Here is a 21,779-nt window from a genome sequence, read left to right on the forward strand (position 1 = left end):
TGACATACACAGAGACCAATTAATTTGGTCAGGTGCTCACACAGTGAGAAAAACAAGTTTCTTATATAAAGAGAAGGAAGAGTACTTTTATAGAGTGTTTGAGAAAGTTCTCAACACTCAACACTGAGAATACATATTCTCAGATATGTATATAATGGATACAGGTAAATTTGTTCTGACAAATATATTTTTATTCTTTCTTCTCCTTCCAAACCACTTTCTTAGGCGAAGTAGGGGACTGTGGTACTTGTCAACTGGGTGAAGAAGTCAGAAGGGGCTTTACTGGTCCCCCTGGCCCACGTGGTTTTCCAGGATCTCCCGGCCAGCCTGGGAGAAAAGGAGAAACTGGTGATCAAGGTCCACATGGTATTCCTGGTTATCCTGGGGCAAAGGTAACATACTTGTTTCTTTAATGAGCAGTATTATATGCCTACGAGAAATGACCTGATGACCCGCTCTAGTACTGGTCATGATCTGGCCATCTAGTGGGAGAACAATTTCAGCAATTCCAAAACAACTGCTTCTAAGAAGATACATATGTGAAGCTGATGAACTTGTTTATAATACACTGTCTTCTTAAAAGCCACCAATGAATATCTCTGCAAAGACTGCTTTGCTAATAATTGCTTGATTATTATTTACGGTTAAAGGCGCTATGGTGTGCCAACTGCTTCATGTTTTCTCACAGTCAGAACGGACTTCAGTAAGTCACATCTTCTCCCAAGATGTTAGAGCAAAGTTTTTGTAGAATTGATCCAAAACTGATTTGGCTTTTAATAAATATTAATATTAATATAGGCACAAAAATAAAAATACTAAAGAGGGATTTATTCATAGGAAGTAACAGAAAAGAAGGAAACCTAGAGCAGATAGGACACTGGAAATGCAAATCTTTATACTTAAGTGGTTCTTGGTTTGTTTGTTTGTTTTTCAATACGGTATGGATAACTCCAGGGATTGTCTGGTTTGCATGGATTTCCTGGACCAAAAGGAGAAAAGGGAGATTCTTTATACATAACTACTAAAGGTAGAGTAAAAAATGCTGCATGTGTTTTGCAACTACTCATACTTTTCCTGAAGGACTACTCTGACAATGAGAGCTCTTCTTTAGGCACCAAAGGAATTCGAGGAGATCCTGGATTTCCTGGTATCAGAGGTGAAGACGGCTTCCCAGGAAGGGATGGCTTAGATGGTTTACCAGGACAGCCTGGCCTTCCGGTAAGTAGTAAATATAGCCAAATCATTTCAGCTACACTCAGCTGCTAATGAATTTAATTCTGAGAAATTATTATCATCTGGCTATCCTTCACACACAGGTAATGATACACAAATAAACTAGCTTTGCTTGTTAATATCAATCACTTTTGCTTTTGAGTTTTTAAAACAACTTCTTCCTTTTATTCCCAATTTATTTAAACAAATAAATAATACTATATAACCCAGTCAGGCCAATTTGCTATTGGCACATTTTTAGTTATTATTAGTCATTTATTAGTGACTTCTCTAACTTTTTTTTTTCTGAGAGATACTCACTGTGACAGAACTTCTACATCTTTGCTGTGATTGAGTTGCAGAAAAGTAAAAATTATTTTAATTTTACATCTTCAAAGTGTAAGTTATATCTTCATTTATGTATGCTTGATAGCATCTCGTCAAACTATAGTCAACTAAAAGTTAGATATATGGTCTCTGTTGGTCTTTTAGTAGGCCTACTGTAGGCAAAAGACCATGCAGCAAGTGCAGTTGATTTTTCCATATGATAAATGTTGGTTTGGACCATTATGGTGCTCTTGCATTAAATTTGAAGATGGCCAGAGCCATAACAATAAATCTGGCCTGCATTGGTTTTTGCTACCATTTAAGATCCTATCTACTGTCAAAATTTGAGATAAAGAGGATATTATGTTTCTATTTTTCCCTTTCTCCTCTGTTGACTGAGAGCAGAGGAGATGGGGGATATGAGAATATATTGGTCACATTCCAGTCAGACCTCCCAAGAGCCACACATGTAATCAATAGAGCAAGGACCTCTCCTCTGATGTGTGTTTTTTTCACCAAAATCCACTGCAGCTTCACAGAAAAGGGAGTAGAGCTGTTCTCGCTAGTAACTTATGTTGCCCAGTGTTGTTCATTGGCCAGCCTTTCTACAGGAATGCTCCCTTTGGGAGTGCTTCTGGAGTAGCTTTTCTGTTGTGGGGTTTAAATTGAAGACCTCTTATTTCAAATATATCGTATGCAATTATGATTTAAATACTTGAGATGTGATATACAAGGAGTAGCTGCCTATAAAATATTACTCATAAGAGTAGTTTGAGTTTGTTTCTTGGCAAAGCCAAGAGTGACCACATCTATCCACTTCCCTCAGGGTGATGGCATCAGAGGTTTCCCTGGTGATCCTGGTTATCCAGGAGAATTGGGCCCAAAGGGCTTTCCAGGAGAAACTGGTCTGCCAGGTGAAGGATTCGTTGGCCCAAAAGGGTACCGTGGTCCTCCAGGAGACCGTGGATCAGATGGAAGCCATGGACCTCCAGGTTTGCCTGGTCTGCCCGGAGATCCTGGCCAGCTAGGTAAGACTGAACTCTCTGTTTGATGTCAAAGCTGTGGGAGACCGCTACTAAATAGTGTACGGTGTCTGTACAGCATCACTGTTGAAAAGACAGCATTTGCGGGGAAATCATATGGGTAAAGAGAATTGACTGCGTTGGTTGTTCAGAAGCCTGATTTCCCATTATTTATTTTCATTTCAAGTTGGGAAATAGCATAAATGCTTATCAGTGAGTTAAATCTACCCTTTGGCAACAGAGCCCAAGTGTTGGGCCCTTCCCCTTAAAGTTCTCACAGACGTTTCTCTCTAGTCTTTCCTATTCCAACTCAGCCTCTTAACTGGCCAGAGAAAATTGTGTATCTGTTCTTCTGGGTGTCACAGTATCTCTGCAGCTTTTCTGCAGCATGAGAACGCTGGGGCTATATGGACAAGACTTTCCATAGAGTTGTGTTGTTCAGCTTCAATATGTCTGACAGAATTTGCAAGACAAAGAAGGCACCTGCACACTCAACACATTGCAGGGGAAAAGTAGGTTTCCAGCAGTGGGAAAATTAGGTTTCAGGCCTAACAGGTAGAAGAGTTCCAATATATATTTTTTTCCGTGTGGTTTCTTAAATGTACAATAGTTAAGAGAATATATTATAAAGTGTTCTAATAGACACTGGTTAGAACTGAAAGATTTTGTAATTCTTCACTTCTAAGTGTTAACTATCTTTCCCCATTCTGCACTCATAGATTGCGGACAAGTCATTGAAGACTTTTCCAGAGGAGATGGAAGTGAGCCTATTTGGTCAGGTACTGTACATAAAAGTGGCTTGAAAATACCTTAATATTTAGTCTTATGCCGCTTTTATGGCAGCATCTTATTATGGCATCTTGGTTGTAAACCGAGATTTTCATGTAAATCATGATTAGCACCTAATCAGGTTTGTTTGCAGGTGCGGGCTGCGTGAGACCACCAAAGGGATCCCAAGGCAACCCAGGACTGCCAGGAGCCACAGGTAACATTTTGTCTTCACTTTTGTTCCCATATGCACAATATTTTGATGAAGATCTTGCTAAACCTATTAAAGTTGTGTCTTAGGACTGAGTATATTTTAGGCCTACGAGGTGGCAACAGAGGAAAGCATTCATTTGAAGCAGGCCATAAAACAGAGGCAGAAATGCAGTTGCACTGTCTGAACCCACACACAGCTTCCTCACAGAGCTCTGCTACACAGGCCCAGAGGGATCACCTGGCAATCCCAGAAACAAGAGGTTCTGGCCTCTCTTGTAAAAGAAGAGGAGGTAGGGACCGAGTATGAAGGACCATGTGAGATGAGGAATGCGAGAAACACGAACAAGGTGTGTGTTTGTGGTCAAACACTTTGAGGTCAAACATTAGACCTCAAAGTGGTCTTTCTATAGAAACTATTCAGTCATGGGCTTTAAAATAAGCACTACTGATAGTTCCTATAAGCATGCTTCCTCCCAGTCTGAGCAATAAAGCTGATTTTCAGTAAATAATTATCATATCCAGCTGATAGGAATACCAACAAATAACATAAATTGGTCCATCAGAGTTTGGGACATGTAAAATTCTTGGTGCGCTTGTTCCAGAACTGCAATCTCTGTGCCTTAGCCACCTTTCTTTTTTTTTTTTTCAGCACAAGTTTTATTATGGCATGAATTGATTTATCACAAATTCATGTCTCTTAAAAGGAGAAATTTTCTCTCTGTTGAGAGATGATGTATAGTTCTGATTTATGTTGTCTTATTTTCAATGCCTGACTTTGGCACTAGGATCAGTGCTGCTGAAGATTTTTTCCTTTGCAATCTTTGTAGCTTTTCCTGAGTAGGATGATTTGTGTCTGCTGTCATTTATGTGAAAGCAGACTTTTCAGGTTTAGGCTTAAGTTTTTTCTTTCGGCAAGTGCAGACAGATTTAAATTCTAATTTAGGGCTCCTGTAGATTGGTGCTGCACCACAGATTCTTGTGTTTTATATTTTAGAGTTTTGGTTAACCTTTTTGCTACTCTTTCTCTATTTTCATCGTTCTCTTAGTAACTTCAAGACTTATTGTCTACCTGTCCTCCAACAACGCAAAAAAGTGCCATTGCTGCACTCAGGGCAGAATTCTGTGTCTCCTTTCAACCTGAGAAAGCTCTGGAGATAGAAAACTGGGAAGAACAGGATGCTTTATACAACTTTTCTCAGCTTCTTGTTACTGTAGCTCCATCCATAGTTTCTTGGAGCATAATGTTTGCCCATATTCACAATAATGGAACAAAAGTACCAATGTCTAATTTATGCTATCAATCACCAGTGTCCTCTTAGGACATTGTATTTTTCTCCTCAAGACTGCTGTTGAATAAGATATTTAAGCAGTTTTCTTTTATAACCATACCACTTAAAAGTTTGCAAGCTGAACATTGGTCTAAAATAAAACCTTTTTTCTACTACTTCTTTTTCCTACTGTTTGACACAACATGTTAACATGGGCTTACATCACATACATAGTAAGTTACTGAAATTTGTGGTAAACACTGGTGGCATTCTCCATCTGCTGCCTGCTTTCTCTAACATGGCTTTAATTAGTGCAATTCTGAGCAGAATTAGTGAAAGTCAGTTATTGCAGATGGCAAACTGCTATTTGGATAAAAGACACATGAGAATTTTTCACTGAGACCTGGAAGCCTAGGAGTTTTCTTTTTAATTGCTTTCTGGGAAGTTATTGTTCATATAGGGGAGAGAACAATGGTCTTGTATTGCAATGGAAAAATGTTATTCACACTGTGTAGATTGTTTATGCGCTCCTTAATTCTAACCTTTTTAAAAAAAATTCTTCTCCCCTTCACAAACATTAACTAAAACTGCAAAAAAACCCCCTAAATAATAGAAAATCAGAAAACTGAAATGGAAAAAACATCAAAATTCAAGTGAGATTTTGATTATTTTGTCATAGTTAGAAATGAATAGAGAGAAACTTACTTTCAGTGTAACAAATAAATGAGTTGTTGTAATTCATGGTGATGCCAAGCAACAACACTATAAATGTTAAAGCATGTTGTTGACCTTCAGGCAGGAGCAGGGAGCTTGAAGTTCAAGGAACTAGTTCTGGAGAAGAAAAAGCAAAACATTCCATAGGAATTATTTTTTAAAAACATTACCAAATATCCTGATCTTGGCATACAATATCATAATCTGAATAGTGTAATAGACTTCTTGCCTAAAAATGCATAAATAGTATAATCTTATAAACTTAACAGTAAGAAAAAAGAATCCTACTAAATGCTTGTAACCTCTCAGATGTTAAGAAACAGTAACATGCAGTTGTCTTTACTGAAATACCAAGTATTACATCATAAGGAAGTGGGAGGTTCATTTTTCCTGGAAGCCGATCTTCAGTCTGAACCTTTTTATTTTAAGCTAAAAATCTTAATTTACAAAACATTCTTCAAGAAAAAGTCCCTAAAGTCTATTAGACTTCTCATATTCACTCTAGTAGCCTCCCCATCATTAGTACAGAAATCTGGAAGAGTCTTTTTAATAAATGCTTGTAGCATGCATGTAGAACACACAGCCTAGTATTTCATCCATGTCTTTGGATCTTGGGTACTGTTAAAGATCTACAGTGTACAATGTCCAATTAAATTTTTGAAAATTAATATTTGCATCCTGAAATACATCATTATGATATCCACCACAATCTTTGCCTACGCTACATGCACATGTCTGTTTTGCTTGTTTGGGTCTCACTTTCTTTACTTTCTTTAACATAACTTAGGTGCAAAAGGTGCAAGAGGATTCCCAGGTGATCCAGGTCCAGTGGGTTATCCAGGGCTAAATGGTACACGGGGTGATCCAGGTCGGGAAGGAGCCCCAGGTCCTCCAGGTATCTTGAAATAATTAGTCATTCTATATTGACATTTTCTCTTTTCTACATTCACAGGAACCCAAGATTCATCTTCATTTATCTTCCTTTCCCTATTCAAACAATATAATCTGTTACAAAAATCTGCTTGTTTTTTGAAGCCACAAGGATTTCATGCTGCTTCTGTAGTGATGAAAAATAACATAGATTCCAACCTTTTGAATGCACTTTATAGTGCAGAATTATAAATATGACAGTAAAATATCCTAAAGTGGGCATAGAAATAAAAAAAATCAAGATAATAAGAGGCTTCAGATTCCACAAGAAATATAGTCAGTGCAATGATGGAGAGGAAGAAAATGCTACTATTAATGTTTCTATTTAATTCTTTCCAGCATTAATATAAAGTGTACTGAACATGAGACTACATGACTGTGCTTCCAAACAGAGATACAAATTTTTTTTCAAGTGTTTAGTGACTGTCAGATTTTATGGAAGTTTGGAATAGGCACACATTAAATTGAGGCCTTCTGCATCTTCCCAGGGATTCCAGCATGTCCAAGACACATCAATTAACTGAATGTATCAGTGTTCTGTTCATGCATAGTAAATTGTATGAGCCTAAAACAGGCCTGCTGCACACACACATAGTCTGCAGAAGCTGTTCGGGCGTACTCCAGGAGCATAGGAACATCTTACCCCTACTGCATATCAAAATGACTTTTTGTCTATGGGAATGTTTGAGCAGAATAAGGTGTTCATAAAATGCAATAGCCAATTGGCAGTAGCCAGTTTGAAATAGCTGCCTGGAAGTGACTGTCCATGGTGCTGTGCGTGTCATCACTAGGGCACAGGGTACATGGACATCCTGAGGCATGTCTTTTAAGTTTTGCCAGTTTTCACATTTGGTCAAATATCAAACACTTTTCTTAAAATATTTGTATACAGTTCATTGGTTGCTTTTATCCAAAATCTGTGATATTAAACAAATGGAAATCATTATGTACAATAACTGGTATTATGATGGCATTTCTGGGATTTGAACAACAGCATTTCTAGTGAACACTGTGACCCTTATCACTGTTTTATTTATAGGATTTACAGGGCCCAGAGGAGACAGGGGCCCAACTGGTTTACCTGGACTGCAGGGCCACCCAGGCCTTACAGGAAAATCTGGAGTTCCTGGACCAGCAGGATTGAAAGGCATTCCTGGGGAAGTTTTAGGAGCAGCAGCAGGTCCCAGAGGGGATGCTGGATTCCCTGGCTTTCCTGGGTTGAAAGGCCTTCCAGGAGATCAAGGAGTACCGGGAATTAGAGGTACCTGCTAATACCAGTAAAGAAATACTTGAGTAAGAGTTGAGTATAAATGTAGTCAAACTAGTGAAGTGGAGTTTCAGGTGTCTGTGTTAGGATGCATGCGACCAACTCATGATCTGAGCATCAAATCCCAGTGTCAGACAGTTTCCCATCTCTTCCTGATGTATCTTGCATAGATATCAAAATGCCTGGTTCCTCCAAACAGCTTCCAGAGATCTATTGGTTATGACCAACATTGCACTTCACAAAGCATCGAGTGAAATCAGCTACAAAGTGATCTCAGGAACAATGTTTTGATCATCTATGTTGTGTTTGTTTTTCTCTTTGTAGTTAGGGAAATGGTTTGTAACAACACAAGCAACACTACTAGACCAGTGTGGTCATTATTCTGACATTTTACTTACATACTGCATAAAATACTTCTTACTTCACACTCCCCAGAATGTTCAGGTAATATATGGCCTTGCAGAATAACAGGTTGCTCCAATGCAGAATTTGTATGTTTTAACAGAGATCCTTTTAGGTCCAGTTATCATGATAGGATATTATACGTAAAGCCTATAGCAAAATGTTAATGATTCTTTCCTTCCTGATCAGTCTTCGGGCACTTAAGACCAAGTGAAAGATAACCTTCTGCATTCATTCAGGGCTTCAGAATTCACTTTATTTCATTATTTTACAGAGCTTAAAAACCATGGTAAAGTCCCTGTAGAGACAAGAATATCATAGTTTCTCTACAAAATCTGTCTTTGTAGCTGTCTGAGTTTTATGAGACATTTTCTATAGAACTCTTTGGAGTTAAGCACCCTCTGCCACAGAGTTTCAGCAGCAATTGGACACTAAAAATGTGGCTGTCCCCCCTTGTTCTGTTGCAATGCAAGTGAGAGGTGAAGGAAGAAGGAAATGTGTCAGCAGCTCAAAGCAAGGAGGTGTCTCACAGGGACACATTTCAGAAAGTCTTCTTGTGATTTTCAATAAAATAGGAAAACCATGTCATTTTTCATGCATGTTTTGAAGCACATACGTACAGCTGATTTCACCTTCACAAAACCACAGAGTGGACAAAAGAAATGAGGGAAGCTTTGTGACATTGAAGTAAGCTGTGCTACATTTGGGGAAAAAAAAAAAAAAGCAGAAAACATCACCAGAACTTCTAGACCAGTTTTCTGAAAAGGGAAAGAAATTTAAGATAAAACATAGCCTGAAAAGAAATAAAAGTCTATCACTTTGTATTTCCTTTCTAAACATTTTTGTAGAACTAACAACAAGAAATAGTTGCAGCAAAGAAAAAAAGCATTATTAGCATGTCTGTTCTTGATGTGTCCTAGACAAACAACCCCAAAAGCACATGAATTTTCTGTATGAGTGGTGTATATATATGTGTGTGTGTGTGTATGTATAACTATATATATGTATATAGTTATATATGAAGCAGCTAATGTGCTTCACGTAAATACAAGCTGAATATTATCCACTCAATTAGCCTTTCAGAATAGAGCTCTAATCCTTATTCTGTCATTGAGGCAATTAACTCTATATGACCCAGTTTTCCTCTCAGCACATGCCTCTACATTCAAATAAATGAGAATACCTTGATATAAGAGCTGAATAAAGTTATTTGATCTGCATTTTACGTGCTATGTACTTTTGAATTCCTATACGCTACTGCTTCTCCATTCTGAATGCAAAGCAGGCATTATTATTATTATTATTTTTTAATCTTGAAGGACCTGACACTCATGGTGCCTTTATTTGGTAAAGGCATTAATTTTCAGTGCACTAAATAGCGTAGGGCCATTTTGCCTAGGAATATTTATGAATCTTGTAGTAACACCTTGTTTGAAAAGTTCTGAGCAATAACACAAAAACAGAACACATTGTTTGCCTTAAATTTTCTCATTCCAGCCTACCACTTTCAGAAAACATATAGAGCATTATTTCTGTTGTTTTGTCAGCTGTTTATTCAACTCGCACAAAGACATATAAAGAGACAGAGTACAAGAATTAAGGAGATACTGGTGTCAAAAATGGAAGAAACCTGCTCTGTCCATGTCAATTTGGTGCTAAAATTGCTTCCATTAATTTGAGATGACTTAGTATTTCCAAAGCAAGCATTGAAATTAGTATTGATAATGTCAATTATTTTAAAACAGATAAACAGCCTATTAATTTTAACTTCCTGTACTCACTGATTTTTTGGAGGAAAAATGTATTTTGAAAGAACACTGTATTCACACACACTTAATGAAGTAATATCTAATGATCAGCTCGCTACATATTTATACTTTCTAATGAATGATTCTGGTATTTTAGGAGCGGATGGCAATCCAGGCTTGCCAGGAGCCAAAGGTGATCCAGGGCCCCAAGGTCCCCCTGGTTTGATTGGTTTGCCAGGAAGACCAGGAACACATGGATTCCCAGGGGCACCAGGAAATCCTGGGCCCGAGGGCGGGCCTGGTCCACAAGGGCCAGTTGGTGAGCATTTGCTGCTGTCCCGTGTCACTCCTCCTTCTATGTCAGGGCAGCCATGGTCTTGGGATTGTGGCACATGCCATGCTTTAACTCCCGGGAAGGAAAACGACAGCAATAACCCAGCAACTCATGGGCACTGTTTGTGAATTATGCTGATGTTGCAGATACTAGTGGGAGTAATGGTGGTCCTCACTGCTAGGGCTTCTGCTTTTGTTTTTATAGCCACCTGCCAGGCCAGGTCAGAGCTTTCTGATGACAGAGTGGAAGAACATAGCTGCCAAAATGGGAGTTGCATCAGGGAAAAAGGAGTAAAATTAAAAAGGACGGAGAGGGAAAGGGTAGAAGCAGGTGTAGAACCAGGGTGGCAGAGCAATAGCAAAGAAGACTGGTTTGCAATTGCCATGAGAAGAATTGATCTGCACTTGTAACACCAAGATTGTGTTTTATATAAGAAAAACATTTTTAATTGATAAGCTAATTTTCTAAGCTAAATTTATAAATTGATAGCTAAATTTATAATTGATAAGCAAAATAATCATTGCTGCAGTTCTTTACTGAAAAAAAAAAAATCCTAATCCCTCCGCCTCACATTGAATGTATTATTGGAGCAGTTTTCAGCCTGTCTAGCTGCCTTGTGTGAAGCTGCCATACGTTTCTGAAGGCTTTTCATTTCCCCTTCCATGCTGCAGGTCCACCTGGTGCGAGGGGGGAAGATGGTGAAAGAGGCTTCCCTGGTCCTGTGGGCCTGAAAGGTCTGTCTGGGGACAAGGGGGAAACAGGTTACCCGGGATTGCAAGGAATACGTGGCGTGACTGGTCCCCCTGGCATAAGTGGGATGGATGGCTTCCCAGGTGAAAAAGGTAAGTTCTTAAAAATTATAATAAAATAATAATAATAATATTGCTTGAAACTATTCTGAGATTAATAGGACACATTCGCTACTGAGGTAACCCTGTTGAAACAGTAGAATTATGGTCACAGGCCAAACGCATTTCAAAATCATGGTAACTGTTTCCCCCTGTATTGTGCTTGCCAAAAAGATAGATTGTGACACATGGCACTGTCTAGAAGAGTAATGGAAGTTTTATTTCTCCTTTGGAAAAAATAACTATATTTACTATTTGCTGTCTCAGAAAATCTTTCTCTTGTCTGAGGCCAACCAACTCTCTATGGAATTAAGACAGTTGTTTCCCCAAACCCTTTCTTTGAAGGTTTTGAAGGTTAGCAAATCAGATACTGAGCAACACCATCTCCAGATGCAGGACCTTACTGTTGAACTTTACCAGAATACTAATGCTTTATACAAAGAGGGTGAGATTCTCCCTTGCCAGCTAAAAAAGTGTTAAGTATAATGCAAGGGGTCTGCGCCACACTGAGTGTTTCAGCAGAATCCAGCTCCACGTGGAAACAGAAAGGGGAGTCACATGCCCTTGCAGCCATGTCATCCCTTGGGGAGGTCAGGCTTAGCTAGGAGCTACCCAGGATTACCCTGGAGTTTTGCTCAGTTCTCATTTGAGAGGAATAAAGATGTGTTGTTAGTATGTCCCAGGTAAAATAGCACCCCAGTCATTTTTGGTTAAAAAAGGCTGGCCAGGCCCAGACCCATCATTTGTATTTCTAGTCAAAGAAGGGGATGACTGAAAACTTTGTGTGGAGATAGGTAGCTTTAGTACTTGCCAGCTCCACAAACTTCCCTCTGGGGAAGCAGCGAGCTCAGGTGCCTAGTGTGGAGCTGCAGATTCCCCAATGCAGCAAGGCACCAAAGCCAAGCACTCCAGTGCCAACCTTTCCTTGTGGTTTTAGTCCTGCGTTCCTAGCTCACAGTTACTTGTCCGTTTGAGAAATCCATTTGAATCATGCAACAATTCTCTTCCCTTTTCTTCTTCGAAGGCCTGAGGGGTTCGCCCGGTGTCGATGGTTTCAAAGGCATGACAGGCCTGAGAGGCAGACCAGGAATCAAAGGAATCAAAGGCGAATTTGGCTCTTTTGGCGCTCAGGGGGATAAAGGCACCCAGGGCGCACAAGGCTTTAAAGGTATTTGCTTGCGGGTGTTACCGGTGTTTGCTTTTCACACATGCAGAACTATTTTACAAGGATACAAAGAGAAAGAAGACACGTATTTGACACGGTAAATTTAGCTCAGAAATTCCTCCGTCTGTTTCACACATGGGCCCCTGTCTGAGAGGCCTGGATTTTAGGCTCGAGGAGAGGTTAGTTGTCTGTAAGTCTGTAACATGCTTATTTTGGGGCCGGACACTTCGCTGTTAGATTGATAGTGATACCACTAGGCACGTTCAGTACTTAAATGAAGCTGTTTGCGAGAAAATGTGATGCAATTTGGGGGGAATTACTCAGATTCTGCATCAGTTGCACTGTGAAGGCACTTAATAATGTGTAACAAAGATCAAAGGCATGGCATTAAAATATTCAGAAAAACATGCAAGTGAGTTGGAAACAAAGCTGGAAACAAAGTCATTAAAATGAAATTAACTCTGTGACTAGGTCCTCCTTCTTCTCCTTGCATAGAAATCTCTTTAAAGTGATTTTTTTTTGCCACAAGGCCAAAATGATCATTTGAGAGACTTAGAGAGACACTTAAGAAAAACTGGCCTGAAATTCAAAGGATGCAGAGAAGTACTCCTGGTAACTCATTGGAGACCTCGGCAAAATGCAACTCAGAAAACAGCATGCTGCTAGTTAAATGCAGGTTAACTTATATCACTTTTAGGCACTTCGAGTGTCTTGAAATAAAGGTCTTAGCAAATAATTTATGTATATCGTAGAAGACAATGTATGATGTATATTGTAGAAGATCATAGGAGACAAGCCTAGGTGGGTGGCCTGTCCCTTCCACAAAAAGACAGACACGTAGTCTATTTGGGTTCTTTCTTCAGGATACTTACTGGCGTCACTGGTAATCTCCAAGGAAAGAAGAGAACAAAATGAATAACTTCTTACAAGTCCCAACACTCCTTTGCCCCAGCCTGTCTGCTAAAGCCCTCTTTGACTTGAGAATGCTCTTTCACAGGAACTAACCTACTTTTCTGTGCTTTCTCCAGTGTACTTTTTGGCTTTTATAATCACATGATTCCTAACTGATCTGCTGAGAGGTAAATTATCTATCAGAGAGGAGCCTGGGTCCAGCTCCCCAGAATTGTATGTACAACAGTTTAACTCAATTTTCCTTTTCTTTTAACTTTTTTTTTCATTTTTCTTTTTTTTATGCTTAACTGTTCTGCTGCTGTGTTGTATGGATACAGGTCCCTTTTTGAATAAGCAGGTTTTTCCGTTAACGCCAAGAGTTTTTGCTAAGTTTGCACTTCTGTTCTCTCTTTTTTCCAGCACAACACACCTGGCTAGTTTTATTTTAAATATGGTTTTCTTTTTCTCTTGAGGTGACCGTGGGGACCAGGGCCCCCCAGGAGAACCCCCGGAGCTTAAGCCTGGCATGCTGATGGAAGTTAAAGGTGAAAAAGGAGAAGTTGGAGAAATTGGCACAAAAGGATTCTTTGGCTTGAAAGGTCAGTGGAGAGCAAAATAAAGCAAGTGCATACAACAGGGCTGTTGATCAGTGTCTAAATACCTCTCTGTTATCATTTTAAATATTTTTCACTGGGCTGCCACCCACCCAGCAAACTCCCCGATAATTAAAGCTGAGCCCCTGGCGGAGCTTTCCCCAAGTGAAATCTGTTGTGCATACACGCTGCCTGTGTGTGTGCTGCCTTCTCATACTCAGGCACTGCGGTGCCTTCTCTCTGTGCTTAGAGGAGGCCACCTCCTCCTCTAGAAATGCCTCAACAGGCATTGCTGTTGCACACAAGAGAGCAGCGTATCTGCCTTTCCCACTTTTATATTTTAAGTCATTTTTCTTCCTCCGCCCTTGCAGGTAGTAAAGGAATGCCTGGCCTGCCTGGGAAGACAGGAATTCCCGGCTCCCCTGGGCATCCCAGTTACGTGGCCGGGGTGAAAGGGGACATCGGTGCTAAAGGCCTCACAGGTCTGAAGGGGTATCCCGGTCAGGCTGGCTCTCCCGGCATCCGAGGCTTCCCTGGGAACACAGGAGGCAGGGTGAGTTAATGCCCAAGGGCCCCTTCGCTGGCATCCAGCTTCCCCAGTGAGCGTCTCTCCCACCTTTAAAACTGCTGGACTGCTGAAGTTCAAGCAAACACAATAAAAATTGAGTAAAAGGGCCAAAACTGTAAGGAATCCTCTGGATAAAATGTTTTCCTTTCATCTTTGCACTGTTCATTAAGCAGCCCTACCGCTGCTTAATGAGAATCCTGCTTTTCTCATTGGAAGACATTATCCAAAATTTGAGTCCAGCTTTTAGCTGATGAAGCCCTAGATCCTTCTTTTCAGTCCTTGGCCCTGTTACTACAGCGGCTGGTAAAAGTCACCCTCAGCACTAGCCTTACTATTCCCTTCCGCTCAGGATTGACTGCCACTGTTACGAACTCCTCATTTGCTATTACTCACCCTAAGAATACCAAGTCTAAGGACCTGAGCAATTCACCATTATTTACTGTGACAATAAAATAAGTCACATCATTAAAAAAAAGGAAAAAACAAGCCTTGCAAAAGGCCCAGCAGCAGACTCACACATATCTTTTATCTAATAGACTTAAAAGCAGCATTCCTTTCTCAGGCATGTTTGCCTCTAGATTGCAATGGGACTTTTTCCTAACTGCAGGATTCAAAACTGGCACTACTGTATATGCATAATGTGCCCAAATTTCAAATTTAACATTTTTCCAACATAACTTGTGATCTGTTTTGCCTTGGTTTGGTTTAACTGATTTCAGCCAAATGATTGCAATTAAGTACTACAAAAACTCCAAAATGCTAAATATAATGATTTTAAAAGAATTTTTCAAACTGTGCTGCTTGGAAAGCTGAACAAATGTTCATTAATTTTGCCTGTCTTTCATCATACAATAGGGAGAAAAGGGTATTCCCGGAATTTCAGGCCATTTTGGTACTCCTGGCTCACATGGTGAAATAGGTAAGTTTGTTCTCTTGTCTAGGCATTCTTTGTATTTTTTAACCATTAAACGCACAACATTAAGTAAGTTCTTAGGAGTCTTAAAGTCTTAGAGGAGTCTTAGAGTATGATATAGTAAATGAGTATCCTAAAACTCCAAGTATATAATACTCTGAAACCTTAGTACGTGAGTATACTACATTGTAAGACTGTTTTAACAGTCTTACAGCATAATATAGTAAATGGGCATTTGTGAAAAGGTTAATATTGTGATTTCATGCGACATGGATTGTCCATCCTGGGGTGGGTGGTGGGAAGGATCTGTTCTAAGAGACCATATGTTTTCCTCTCTTAATTTCTCCCTCTTTTTTGATTTTATTCTAGATTTTTCTAGAAAGATAGTGGTTTGTGAACTTTGTCTTGAATTCTGCAACTTATTCAAAATCATAGGAACTATTTAACTGAATGAAAGCTTTACCACTGATTCATTATTTTTCCTTGAAATAGGTGAGCCAGGAGAAACCATAAATTTACCAGGAATGCCAGGACTTAAAGGGGAAGTTGGTGTGCCAGGTTTAACAGGTATTAATTGCAGTTACTCTGGATATATTATTTTCAAATATAGTAGTACACAAAGGCAAAGACAGAGGGTTTAGCATTTGCTTTTCATGGCTGCAGAAGCTATGTCCTCATGACAGCTCCTGAAGAGGTGTATCTTTTCTTTAGTGAAATTAATATATGCTATGTTTACCTCTTAAATGGAAAATGTAGGTATGGCAGTAACCATCAATCACAGGCAACTCTAGGAAAACGTTTATATATGTTTTGCCATTGATGACAAAAGGAGCAATATCAAGCCATAATTATGTAAGAAAGGATGGTCAGGTCAGGTTGCTTTCAGATTGGATTGGTTAGGTAGTGTATTAAAATTGGAGCTACTCCTGCACAGTCAGGACACTTAAACAACATTGCCATTTTCCACATGACATGAGGAGGATCTTAAAAAAATATAGATATATGACAAATTGGCTAACATGCTGTGGAAGGTTATTTGTTCTCCCAGGCTATAGAATTGCACTGACTGAGAAGAATGTCTTTGCCTAGCAAGACCAGGACCCATTTAGCAGAGAACTGATGTTATGCTTGTTAGTTTAGGGGCATACAGAAATTATTGAGAGGATATATGGTTTATATTTTGTTGCAGGCTTAAGAGGAGGCATAGGACAAAAAGGTGAAGGGGGCGATCCTGGTTTCCCTGGAATTGAAGGCCTCAAGGGCATTCAGGGTATCCCTGGCTCCGTGGGACCAGAAGGTAAAATATTCTTCCTTTTAACACTCCTAAGAATAAAACTGTTTAAGACGAAAAAGAAAGAAAAAACTGTCTTCCCTCCAAAGAAGGTCATTAAGTTTTTAAAATATTGGTCATTTTGTAAATGGGTAAGGAGTAGTAAAAATGTTGCGGAGCTCCCAAGAGAACTTACTAGCAGGAAATTTGAAAAGATGACCCCTGATCAGTCTGTTTTTTCCTTTTTCAGGGTGATCATGTGTCTAGTCCAAACGCCGTATTGCTGGCATACTCAACTACTCTAGGGTTATCTCAGTACAACGGGAAGTGGGCATTTCAGTGCTCTTTTATAATATGAATGACGTAAAAAATACCATTTTAATAACAGAAGCTCACTATATTTCTCAGGTTGTCAGAGAAACAAATTTGCAATCAACTGTTTTTAACCTTACCTTGGCCCTCCTATCTTTTCTTTCCTGAGTTTTGTTGCATTTGGATGAATGGTGTCATTTCATTCAAAACCTTCGGGGTCAAAAGCCTACATTTCACTACCTGTGAGAACGGCAGCACATGTCAGCACTTTGGGCTGTCAGGGATACTCATGAGCGATGTTTTATAATTGCTGTGCAGGTTTCCCAGGACTGGTGGGCCCACCAGGACAGCAAGGAAGCCCTGGGACTCCCGGCTCGCAAGGCGTCAAGGGAACTCCTGGCTGGCCCGGCTTGCCTGGACAAGCAGGTACCAGCACCGCTCTAGTCACTCGGTCACCTCACTGCGAGCTCGTGCTGCAGTTCCTGTTGGGGTGAAGGAGAAGAAAGGGGACGTTTTGCAGGTCAGGGTGGCGTGGCTGCCTGTAATGAGCACTCACCACACGAGAAGTTCAGGTGCACTAAAGACCTGCCCCACTGACATTTATGTGCTCCAAAGGGCTGGAGTGTTAACATCCAAGCTGGGGGTTCACATTAAGTGATTGTGACTTCTCACCAAGAAAGTAATTTCTAGTAAATATTTTCATTTTTTTGTAGCAGTTGAAACAAAGAAAAAAAACACAAAGATAACAGAAAATTATTTTAAATGCAGTAAGAGTAGTGATATACAATATTAGAATATTAGACTGTGGCATTAGGTAGCAAACAGTGTAATCATCCTCATCATCACCAAAAGGAGTAGCTCTTTTTCCAACATGTATAGTTGGAAAGATAAGTGACTTGTAACTCAGACAGAATTCTGCTGTCAAAATATAGGCAATATTTGAAAATGAAACTACTTATATCACAGATTACAAAATCTCTTTGGTTCGATCGCTTAATACCTGAAATTAAGCAGATCTTTGTCTGCAAGATAACCAGAAATTGCCCTGTTTTTAGTGAGTTTCAGCTGTCTGAATCATCACAAAATCTAAACTAATGTGGTCACGAAAGCTGGACAGACACCTGTGTTTGTGAAGACTGAATTGTCCCCCAGAGCTATGTAGCTCTGTCCAGTTATTAGACAGATAGTTTAAACATCTAGTTTAAACATCTTGCTTAACTCTGAGACATGTACAAATTGTATTTGTAATAGCAGCAACAGCTGCCACTGTTAGTGACATTTTGTTAGTCTTTTTTTTTTAAACTGACACAGTGAATTTCTTCTGAAGAGAGGTTCATTATAATCACATTTAAGAGTGTACAGTTATGCCATAACTGTCTTGTTTTGAGGATTTTGAAAAACTATGATATTAACAAAATTGTGGTAGCAAGAGTAAGACTGATGAGTACCCTAAAACTCCAGGGATTTTTAGGGATAGTAATGGATTGTTACCAGATAGATCAGAGATTTAAAAAACAAAAAAATCATGGTTTATTAGATAGCACTAAAATTTGCCAGTCGAAAAATACGGAGCGAGTGTATTTGCTTAGTAGAGCTTCTTGTAATGAATTCATTTGCACTTTTTTTTTTCTTTGCCAAAGTACACTATACAAAGAATACAAACTATTAAACTAATCTTGTGTGTAATGTTTGAACAGGTTTACCTGGCTTAAGAGGAATCAGTGGATTACATGGTTTGCCAGGTACTAAGGGCTTACCCGGATCACCAGGTGAGTGAGAATTTTTTTCGGCCTGTTTACAGGCACTTGTTGACTGTTAATCTGCAAGTTTGATGTGTGATATCTTTGCAACGTGGCATTCTCCACTGTGCCAGTGCAAAACGCAGTGTAACTGTCAGACCTGGTGGAACTTGCCTCGTATTTGTGGGACCTGTCAAACAACTAAGTATGTTTTACATGCTGCAGCACAGATGACTTAGACTACAACTTCAAATCGGATTTCTCATGCTCTTATAAAGTGAAAGCATTAAGACTATTACCTCTTTTTTTTCCATTACAGACATATGTCTTTTGTAAAACAGCATGCTCTGTACATGTGCTTTGGCAAGCTGAGATATTATCACACCCAGAACACTTCAGCTTTTTGCTTAATTGTAAACCACTCCACAACAGGTCCGGATGACTACGGCACTGCGGGCTTCCCGGGTATCATTGGCGACAAGGGGGAAGCAGGAGAACCAAGCAGAGTGGAAGGCGGCCAGGGACCTCCAGGCCAAAAGGGAGACAGAGGTGTCCCAGGTTCGTGCACTGGAGATTGGGGTTTACTGATGTCTCGTTTCAGTTGCAGGTGTGCAAAGCATCAGGAAACGCACCGTGGTACAGACAGCTCTATAGCCTCTTCTCCCATCAGGGAGAGAGTCAGCAGGGTGACATTGTGGATGAATCAACTGATGGGATTTTTTAAAGGAAAAACAGATTTCCAACATTTGTCTCTGAAAGGAATAAGGATTGGCAAATGCATGAAAATGTACTGCCCCTGCGTGCTTTCCTCTGTGGCTTATTCCTGTTTATTTGTGTAATGCTTTGTTACTACCAACATGCTGTCTCTTCTCAAACACCACTCCAAATTTACTGCCAAGTCTTAGAAAAAGAAACTGTTTAGCTTATTTCACTCATGTTTGTTTGTCAGGATTAAATATTTATAAATTTTTATTGAAATATTGACTATCCAAAAGGGATTTTGTGGTTTCCCGACAACTTGCATCTATCTTACATTCAAAAGGATAATTTGTCATTGGTGGCCTGATTAACAATTTCCATTTAGGGACAATTTCCATGGTTTCAGATTTTTTTTTTAGTTGAACTAAAAAAACGCCTAAGGGTCTCTGATCCCTGACACCGTAGGACAGAGAAGTACAAAGCTGCTTTGACTTCTGCTTCATACAGCTAGTGTATTTTGAGAATATTTTTTATCTTGAAAAAATATTTTACCTGGAGGCACAAGATTATTACCGCAGTGAGATGTAATTAACTATTCATAGAGCTTTGGAGCAAGACTTTTTTTTTTTTTTTTAATAAAAATCCTGTACAACATAGTCTGAAAAAAAAATAAAAATCAGTGGGAGCTGCAGGTATTTTCCATTTTGAAAATCCTATTCAACATATTTAGCACAAAGTGAGTCGATATAATTGCAGTTGTGCATTTTCTCTTCAATGTTGAGTGTTTATTCTTTTCTTTTCAGGAATCCAAGGATCCTTTGGCATTTCAGGGGACGTTGGATTTCCAGGGCTTCCTGGGATTTCAAACATATCAGGATATCCTGGTGATAAAGGTTCTCCAGGTCTCAACGGAGTGCCAGGTAATTCATGCCTTGCACCCTCAGACAACAACAGAAGGTTAAGCACAGTGCTAGCAACAGCAGTCATTGTGATTGGGGCCTTGGTTCAGTAAAGCACCTCTCTTAAAAGCAACACGGAAGTACCTGTCTCAATACTCCATGAATAAGCTTTAGAGAAAACTCTCGGCATATAAAATAGGAATAAAACTATCCGATGCAAAAGGCAGTTCGTCCAAGATGTCTTGAAAGGGGTTGATTTACATTCAAATAACAGATTTAATGATCCATTTTGTTCTAACAACTTTCAGAAGTGTTATGGTAACTTAATACTTTAAAAATCTCAGATGGTGCTGTCCAGTTTCTCTCCAGTTCCTTGGAAAATTTAGGACCCTGTAGCGGGGCACTTACTTAGAGAATCAGGGCATTTGCTGAAGAAGGGGAGTTCACGAGAGGCCGTATCTCAGCGAGCACCTCAGTTCTGCTCGAGTCTGGCTGTAGAAGACACCATGAGCCAGAGGATTTAGGCCTCATTCCTCTGCCACGGCAGCAGATGGGCATGCGAGGTTAATAGCAGGAGGAATAGGAATGCTGAATGAGTCTACTGGGTCACTAGGCATTAGCTCTCTGCTTAAATTAAGGAAATAAAATCTAATAGGGTATAATTCAATAGCATTGTTAGTTCTCCCTTGTCCAGGTCTTAAGACAGTATAATCAGATTACAAACCCAATGTGCTCTAAACAGGCTACCCAGGACTACAGGGGCAGCCCGGGATACCAGCTCCACCTGGAAGCAAAGGAGAAAGTGGACAAGAAGGTGTGAGTGGACAAAGTGGCCCAAAAGGAAGCAGAGGTGATCCTGGACCAGCAGGGAGACCAGGAGCTCCAGGCTACCCAGGACCAAAAGGTGAGGATGGGGAAGGCTGGTCATCTGCAGTCATTCTGTGCTACCACAGATTTAATAGCACAAGTCTTGAATTCACATGATCTGCACTGAAATGCAATAATGCCATGTGTCATTTTGCATTACAGGTCGTAAGGGTGAGCAAGGTGTCATCGGCTTTATGGGCACGGTAGGATTTCCAGGCGATTTGGGACCCATCGGGCCCAAAGGGGATAGAGGACTAACTGGTGAGTAAAGACAGTCAGATGCTTGGCTCTTTCCAAACTTTTGCAGCTACACAGAGCTGATATGATTAGCCCTGCTTTCAGCAGGAGGTTGGGCTAGATGTCCTCCGGAGTCTCTTCTAACCTACAAGATTATCTGTGAGCCCTGGGAAATTCCTTCAACAAGTACCTGAATTTAACGTGTAATTTACTCTTTGCCTCAATTAAATTCATTTTGTGCAAGGTGCCAGCTTCAAATTCAGAGCCATTTTTGGAGGGGGAAGGTGGAAAGGAAACACTTGTGATTTAAATTAACACCCATGCTATACCTGCAGACTAAGCCTACTGCATATTTAGAAATATTAAAAAATCCCTCTCTCTCCCTTTATAGCAACTGTCATTTACTTATATGTCTCCAGAAGCTCACTGAAAGGTGACGCTGCACCTCCAGGTGCTGTTGGTTGTTTTGGGGGAATGTCACAACTTCCTATGCCTTATCCAAGTGAGCAGTAGTATCACTGATTTTTTTTTTGCTTATCTTTATGCTGTCTAAGGAAAGACACACCCCATCTT

General features: G+C 39.9%; 1 protein-coding gene across 1 annotated transcript in view; it reads left to right on the forward strand.

Annotated features, from left to right (window-relative positions):
• The window catches only part of COL4A2 (collagen type IV alpha 2 chain), a 130,325-nt gene that overhangs the window by 102,007 nt on the left and 6,539 nt on the right, over positions 1–21,779 (forward strand). Inside the window, exons 21-42 of the mRNA XM_088538579.1 lie at positions 226–392; positions 955–1,027; positions 1,112–1,218; positions 2,366–2,567; positions 3,281–3,340; positions 3,484–3,546; positions 6,312–6,419; positions 7,494–7,715; positions 10,029–10,190; positions 10,877–11,047; positions 12,078–12,221; positions 13,583–13,708; positions 14,074–14,255; positions 15,126–15,189; positions 15,676–15,750; positions 16,373–16,480; positions 17,084–17,191; positions 18,463–18,534; positions 18,937–19,062; positions 20,007–20,123; positions 20,845–21,006; positions 21,132–21,230. Of these exons, the coding sequence (XP_088394705.1) occupies positions 226–392; positions 955–1,027; positions 1,112–1,218; positions 2,366–2,567; positions 3,281–3,340; positions 3,484–3,546; positions 6,312–6,419; positions 7,494–7,715; positions 10,029–10,190; positions 10,877–11,047; positions 12,078–12,221; positions 13,583–13,708; positions 14,074–14,255; positions 15,126–15,189; positions 15,676–15,750; positions 16,373–16,480; positions 17,084–17,191; positions 18,463–18,534; positions 18,937–19,062; positions 20,007–20,123; positions 20,845–21,006; positions 21,132–21,230 (2,718 nt within the window). The remainder of the gene's footprint in view (positions 1–225; positions 393–954; positions 1,028–1,111; positions 1,219–2,365; positions 2,568–3,280; positions 3,341–3,483; positions 3,547–6,311; positions 6,420–7,493; positions 7,716–10,028; positions 10,191–10,876; positions 11,048–12,077; positions 12,222–13,582; positions 13,709–14,073; positions 14,256–15,125; positions 15,190–15,675; positions 15,751–16,372; positions 16,481–17,083; positions 17,192–18,462; positions 18,535–18,936; positions 19,063–20,006; positions 20,124–20,844; positions 21,007–21,131; positions 21,231–21,779) is intronic.

This window comes from Tinamus guttatus, unplaced genomic scaffold, assembly GCF_059628265.1.
Source record: "Tinamus guttatus ecotype Peru unplaced genomic scaffold, ASM5962826v1 Tinamus_guttatus_pri_ptg000047l, whole genome shotgun sequence".
Taxonomy (NCBI): Eukaryota; Metazoa; Chordata; class Aves; order Tinamiformes; family Tinamidae; genus Tinamus; species Tinamus guttatus.